This window comes from Corvus hawaiiensis, chromosome 3 (genome assembly GCF_020740725.1).
Source record: "Corvus hawaiiensis isolate bCorHaw1 chromosome 3, bCorHaw1.pri.cur, whole genome shotgun sequence".
In the NCBI taxonomy this organism is placed as follows: Eukaryota; Metazoa; Chordata; class Aves; order Passeriformes; family Corvidae; genus Corvus; species Corvus hawaiiensis.
In genome coordinates, this window is record NC_063215.1 from 56,660,302 (window position 1) to 56,667,297 (window position 6,996).

Consider the following 6,996-nt stretch of genomic DNA (forward strand, 5'->3'; position numbering starts at 1 on the left):
GCTTTCCGTGGATGATCTTTGAGTGGCTGACAGCGCTAGTGTCAGAGCTGCTCTGTAACAACAGCATAAAGCAAAAGTTAAGATCAATGCAGAGGTAAATGTGGGCCACTGCTTCTTTCAGGACTAAACCCCTAAGGTGTCCAGGCCGTTGGACCCTATGTTCTCACTGAAGATAAAACAAAACTGAGCAGTGATGAAGTTAGAGAGCTGCTCAACACTTTGTTCTTCAAAAGGACCTTGGCAGCTCTGGTGCTTTTGTATCAGCGAGATGGTTATGTTTTATAAAATGAATTACAGGCATGTCCCTTTCTTTTTGTTCTGTATTCCACATCCATTTTACCAATACTTGTTTCCTTGAAGAGCCAACATGTATCATTCACAGTGCCACCAAAGAGATGCTGTCTGAGCTCTTAGCATAATCTTCATTTACCTCTGAGAAAAAGTCTTCTAAGTCTTTGCTTGTTTAGAACTTTGAATTCAGACTTCAGGATAAAACTAAAAATATTCACTGTACTAAGTTAAATAAGAGAAGCAGTGTTTAATGAGCAGCACTCATATTATGGCTGGTATGTCACAAAACTAAACAGATTTGCAGAATAAATCATATATATTTACAATGTCTATTGTAAATAGAATATTTTTCTAAAATATGATTTTCATCTTAATATGCACTTCATTGTAACTGGTTTTGGTAAAGCTGTCAGCATGAAGTGAAACCATCTCATACCATTATGTATTTTAACACTTGATTTTTTTAGATGCAGAAGAGATCAAAATTGGCTTATTACAAATTATTATTTATAAGCCTGATTGTGATTTTTTCCATGAAAGAAAGTATAATAATATTGATATGAACTCAAGAAATATGAAAATTTCTATGTACAAAATATGCTTGTATCTTGGCAGCCAGACTTTTTCTCCCCTGAGCCCCATCTCTGATGCAGGTTAAATGAACAGAGGAACATGTTCCCCTGAAATCATAGTACCATAGAATGGTTTGGAAGCCAGCTGTGTGCTTTGAGAGATCTTGCTTTCTCTCTCACTTTTAGAAATCTCAATTTCTGTCCTTCAAGTAATGAAATTGAGATATGGTTCCCCAATTTCTGCAAAATTTGCAAATGAGAACTTTCTACAGAAGCATACCCCAAGATGTAATTCTTAAGCATGTTTTTACTTGCTCTAATTTTCAGTTACAGGGGAGCTCTTGCTAGAGGTATGTTTAAAATATTTAGCAAGTTGGTGTAAGCTTATTCTGTTCACCCTTTGGTGCAACTCAGGTAGCTGTGATAAGCCCAGAACAGTACACAAAATAACAAATCCTGCCAACAGGCACAGTGTGAATTTAGCACTTAACTGCTGTACCTGTGCGCTTCCTTGGTAGCCTTGAGAAGGAGCAGAGTGGGTTCATGTGTGCCTGTAAAATACCACATGAATATGGAAACTTTTTGTTCGCCACAAAGGTCTGGCAATTGTAAAAGATTAATGGAACAAACTAGATTATAGCTAAGTGATTTTTCATTTCAGTAAAGATGTGCTATAATTGTCTTAATTTATTTCATAGAGAAAACTAATTACATTTAATTGAGTCATGAAAAAATGCAACATCTTTTATAATGACTCAGTCCTGTTTATTTCTGTCCACAGATATTCAAAACATTGTTTTACGGAATAATGAACTTTTGTTTTGGCAGAAGCCCATAAACATGTAAGCACATGAGAAAGTTTGAAAGACTATCAGTGTCAAATAACTTTCTTTGGAGTATTTTAAAATTGTTATCTTAAAAAAAGAGTATTTTTAAGAAGCATTCAAGACATTAATTTCCACTGAAGTATGGAAATTGTCCAGGTAGCATCAAAAAGGGAAATGAATTGCAAAGCCTGAGAATTCCCAGAGAGATTATGAACATGAAACCTGAGAGTACAAGTGAAATTTCTGAAATTTTTGGAATAATGTCATGAATTTCTCTTGCAAAAATTCAGAAAATGCAGTATACTTAGCAGCCTAGACCTTTTCAAGTCTTTCCTTTGTAAAGGAAAGGTTTCTCAGAAAGAGAGGAAGCCCTCTGTCCTTTAACAGTGAGGGTGCAAGGAGGGAGTTCAGGTTGTTAGTCTTTCTGTCTGTCATCTGAATTGCTGTTTCCAATTTCCTTCCAGTTGGCCACCTATCTCAAATTCCATATTAATTGCATAATCAAGTTCATATTGGGTGGGACGGGCCGATTGCTGTTTGTAGATGTGCTTATGTGACACCTGCTTGCAGTGTTGGAAATCTGTGATAGTGTCGTATCATAACAGAGTCTGTCTGTTTCTCCTAACACAAGAGATCTAATAGTTTTTTTCCCATGACTGCACTGCTAAAATTTCAAACAAAATGACAAGTTTGAGAGATCTGATGAAAATCATTGCCTGTAAATTGCAAGCAGTCACCAATTTGCTATACCTCCGCTTTTCAGCACCTCACTTTGTTCACCCAGTCCCACTTCAGTTTTGCTTCTTAAACCGCCCCCAGACTTGACACAGAGCCTTTTCCTCTGCAACAGGCTGTCAGCCTTTCTTTATCTCTGAGCATAATAACACTATTAAAGAGGACATAATTTTTTCATAGCTAGCTTATAGTATCCTAATTTTACTCTATAATATCATCTCTCATTAATTCTAATACTAATTGATTAAGCTCAGAAACTATTTTTGAGTCAAAGATGCCTTGTAAAATAGAATTATCCTGAACTGTGTTGTTCTATTTGTTACTTTTGCTCATAAAAAACTATCAAATATGACTTTCTCTTTTAAACCCATGCTGGTTAATGTTTCTCATGTAATAGGCAACCAGGTACCAAAGTAAGTCTAAAATGAAATAAAATTTCCTCATAAAGCTAAGAAATTTTGAAATTATCAATTTGAATTTTATTAAAATTTCTTGTCTGATAAAACTTAACAGAGGTTTTTCACCTGTAGTCCAAGAGGAGCAAACAAGGGAGGAAAAATAGAAATGTGAAGATCAGCTGTATTAGGAAAGGCAAAAATTATTCTCTAGCTGAGACTCAGGAAATCTGAATAGACTTAGTAAAAGCTTATTTAAATGCTGTAATAAATATGTATGAATATATGCTGAAATCTATCAGGAAAGATCTCTTAAAGGGGAAATGTAGAATGAACTGTATTCACAGTCATTGTGTGTCAGAAGTTTTAAAAAGAACTAGTAGCTAAAGTGCTAAAATTATCAACAAGGTATTATTGATTTTACTGCAGACCAGTCCAGACAAATTATCTGTTAAGACTTCTGAATATTTTATCTTTAGTCCTGATATATCACCACTAACAGCACTAGCTTTACTTTCTGTATCACTGATGGAAGCTTTATTATCTATATTTACAGTGAAAAAGGACTTCTGGAAAATTATTTTTTTTAGGATACCATGTGAATCTCAAAACTGCTACTTTGTCACAACTGGAACTATAGTAGTAGCTTTTTTATAGTCATAGGAGCGTTTCAGTTATCAAGAAATACCTGCATATTAACAAAATGCTACTTATATTTGTAGGGACAACCTTTGCTTGCCTCAACATTTCTGCTTTTTCTTCTTTTTTTTTCCAGGGCACAACATAGAACTATGATAGCAACCGGAGGAGTCATAACAGGACTGGCTGCCTTAAAAAGGCAAGACTCTGCCAGATCTCAGCAACATGTAAATCTTGCCGGAGCACCAGTTCCTGAGGAGAAGAAACCAGTGAGACGCCGGCCCAGGACAGATGTAGTAATTGTCAGGGGCAAAATCCGTCTCTATTCTCCATCGGGATTCTTTCTTGTTTTAGGAGTGCTTATCGCATTCTTTGGAATTGCAATGGCCATCCTTGGATACTGGCCCCAGAAGGAACAGCTGTTAGGATCTGAAGGTAACCCATCTCTAAATGGAACCCGGACTCTGCGAAGCCAAGGAAGCATTTTACTTCGCTTCTTTGAGCAGCATGTGCACTCGGATAAGATGAAAATGCTGGGCCCTTTCACCATGGGCATTGGAATCTTCATTTTTATTTGTGCGAATGCCATTCTACATGAAAACCGTGACAAGGAAACAAAAATAATACACATGAGAGACATATACTCCACTGTAATAGACATCCACACCCTGAGGATCAGGGAACAAAAGCAGCTGAGTGGTGCCTTCACTGGCTTGTTGGGGGAAGGAGAACTCCGGCACGGCGGGAGCTCCTGTGCGTCACGGCTGGCTGCGAACACGGTTGCGCCTTTCTCTGGCTTCAAGAGTAATCTTAGAATGGATAGTTCTGCTGAAGAAGATGAGATTACCCTAAATGAAGATAGGACCACTAGTAGCCTCTTGCCACCTCTGCTGGCTGAGCAGTCTGGTTCAGTCTTTGGACTTTACCCTCACCCCAGCAAGGCTTCAGATGACAAAAACACTAACTCTATAAAGTGTGAAACAAAATCCATTGTATCTTCTTCCATTAGTGCTTTCACACTGCCAGTAATTAAACTGAATAACTGTGTTATTGATGAACCCAGTATAGACAACATAACTGAGGACTCAGAGATCACCAGGAGTCAGTCTAGAAATCTGTCAATGGATTCTCTGGCCATTCCTCTAACTGATACCAATGAATCCTACAGACCGGCTGGTTCCATGCTGCCACGACACAATTCTTTTGTGGACACTCCATCGGATCCATTCAAATCTTCTATGACTGTCGGACCAAGCACAGGAAAGCTTTTATCTCCTGGTGCTGCCAGGAAACAGTTTGGTTCCAACACATCTTTGCATCTTCTGTCTTCACATTCTAAGTCCCTGGACTTGGACAGGGGTCCGTCTACACTCACTGTCCAAGCTGAACAAAGGAAACACCCCAGCTGGCCCAGACTGGATCGGAGCAACAGTAAAGGCTATATGAAACTAGAAAACAAGGAGGACCCGATGGATAGGTTACTTGTGCCACAAGCAGCAGTCAAGAAAGACTTTACTAATAAGGAAAAGCTTCTCATGATATCAAGATCTCATAATAATTTGAGTTTTGAACATGATGAGTTTTTGAGTAACAACCTGAAGCGAGGAACTTCTGAAACAAGATTTTAATATTTAAATTGCAATTTAGAAGATGTCATATGGTATTTTTTAAAAAAGCATTTTGACAAGTGTTTCCTTTTCAATGAGACTGTACAAGCCTGTTCTTAACCAAATGCTTAATAGCCCATTAAAATTGGCTTGTGCAAACAGAGATCTTCATCTTTGTAATACCAAGAGTTTCTTGTCTTAGTAACATACAGCTGCAATACTGTACATTACCATTGCTTGGACAGTTTTGTTACGACTGATTCCAATTATTCCCAAGTCATTATCTCTTTTGTTCTATATAAGCATGTTACTTTTCACCAGTTCTACTCCAGGAGAGTGCATTAGGAAAAAAGCTCAATTTACCTGTATGTTCTCTTGATTTAAAGACTGCAAGAGACTGAAAGTAGCAGTCTTGTAGTCTAGAATGGGAAGTGAGCAGGAGCATGTACTGGAATTGTCAAATCCAGGCCTTTATTCCTAGGTGTTGTCTTTCACATGCAGTACATCTCAGCAACTGCAGTCTTGCCATTGTCATTGTGAGAACCTTGTTTACATACTGGGGTGGGTGGATAGAAAAGAGTGGATATAATTAAAACCATTTTTGTGAGTTCATTGTAATTGATCAAGCTGAATACCAGTGTTGTGAATTATTAACTATGCTTTGTACAATCATCTTTCTACATCCATTGTAATTTAATCCTGTAATTCTGGAAAAGCATATATAAAGTAAGAAATCTGAATTTTTTTCTGGGATCAATTCTGTAAATCAGTTTAGATTGGCAGCAGTTTTAAAATCAAAATAGAAGGATTCAATTAAAATCATAGGAAGCTGATGAATGCCAACAGGATTTTAGAAACATGGTGTATAATAAGATGATATTTTAACTTGCATCTGAAGACAATAATAGAAAATTAATATACCGCCTCTCATTACAATAACAAGATGCTGAATAGCTAGATCTCTATGTTCAAAATACTGATACAAAGCATACAATTCAATATGTATACTAACATAGTATGAAAGCCTAAATTTTGGTTTATATATTTCACATAATTACTGGTGTGATGGTTCACTGAAGGCATAGCTGTGTCAATTTGCATTACAAGGTTTTGCAAAAGGAATTGACATTTAAAACAGTGTTTTCCTCAGCAAAGCAAGCTTCACAGTTGACAGTTGTAGGCTATTTCTAAAGAAAAGGAGAATTGGAATGTGCATGTTAGAAGGTTTTCATGTATTCCATTAAGCCGCTTAGGCCATGATCCTGCCATGACAGCCACGCTAGAGAATGTCACTTCAAGCTGCAAGGCTCACCCAACAGGATGTTGGTCTTAATTGGTCGGATTTGATATATTCTCTTACCCTAAATACTCAGGAATTATTTTTAATGGCTTTTCCCAAAAAGAATCAAGCTTGTTAAAATGTTGTAATTTCTCAATTACTTTGATTATGAAAGATCAAGGACAAAATACCCTCTCTCTCTTTTTTTTTTTAAATATTCAGCTCCGTATTTCAATTGCGCAATGTTTATGTATCAGGAGCATTACTTGCTCAGTGAGTTGAGGCATAGTGTTAACTGTTAGAACCTCAAGCCTATATATTGTAACAGAGTTGGCTGAATATTTTGCTATGAAGCTTTTAATAACTCTCTGGTTTGTGTTCTTAAAACATTTGCTATTTTTTGCAATAAAATGTCTCTCTACACATATCCATCGTAAGACCTGTTTTTTTCTTCTATGATCTCAAATCTTACATCTCAAAGTATAATATTGTATCATAATATTGTATACAACGTCAAGCCAGAATTATTAGCCTGCCACTAGACACTTCTTCATGCCTAATTGATTTCAGTGACATGTCTACACATGGAAAGGCTGAATGCTTTTTTGACCCATGTAATGTGAAATGAATTCAAAGTGGTTTTGATATAAG

At 36.8% G+C, this 6,996-nt stretch overlaps 1 protein-coding gene across 4 annotated transcripts in view; it reads left to right on the forward strand.

Annotated features, from left to right (window-relative positions):
- TMEM200A (transmembrane protein 200A) overlaps positions 1-6,772 on the forward strand; it is a 54,054-nt gene extending 47,282 nt beyond the window's left edge. For 3 of the 4 annotated variants that reach the window (XM_048298715.1, XM_048298716.1, XM_048298714.1), the window contains one exon: positions 3,596-6,772. In XM_048298715.1, the coding sequence (XP_048154672.1) occupies positions 3,612-5,087 (1,476 nt within the window). In that variant the 5' untranslated portion in view covers positions 3,596-3,611 and the 3' untranslated portion in view covers positions 5,088-6,772. Of the gene's footprint in view, positions 1-818; positions 1,706-3,595 lie in introns of those variants that run through there. The other variant, XM_048298713.1, reaches the window with a different exon arrangement.
- The last annotated feature ends 224 nt before the right edge of the window (positions 6,773-6,996 follow it).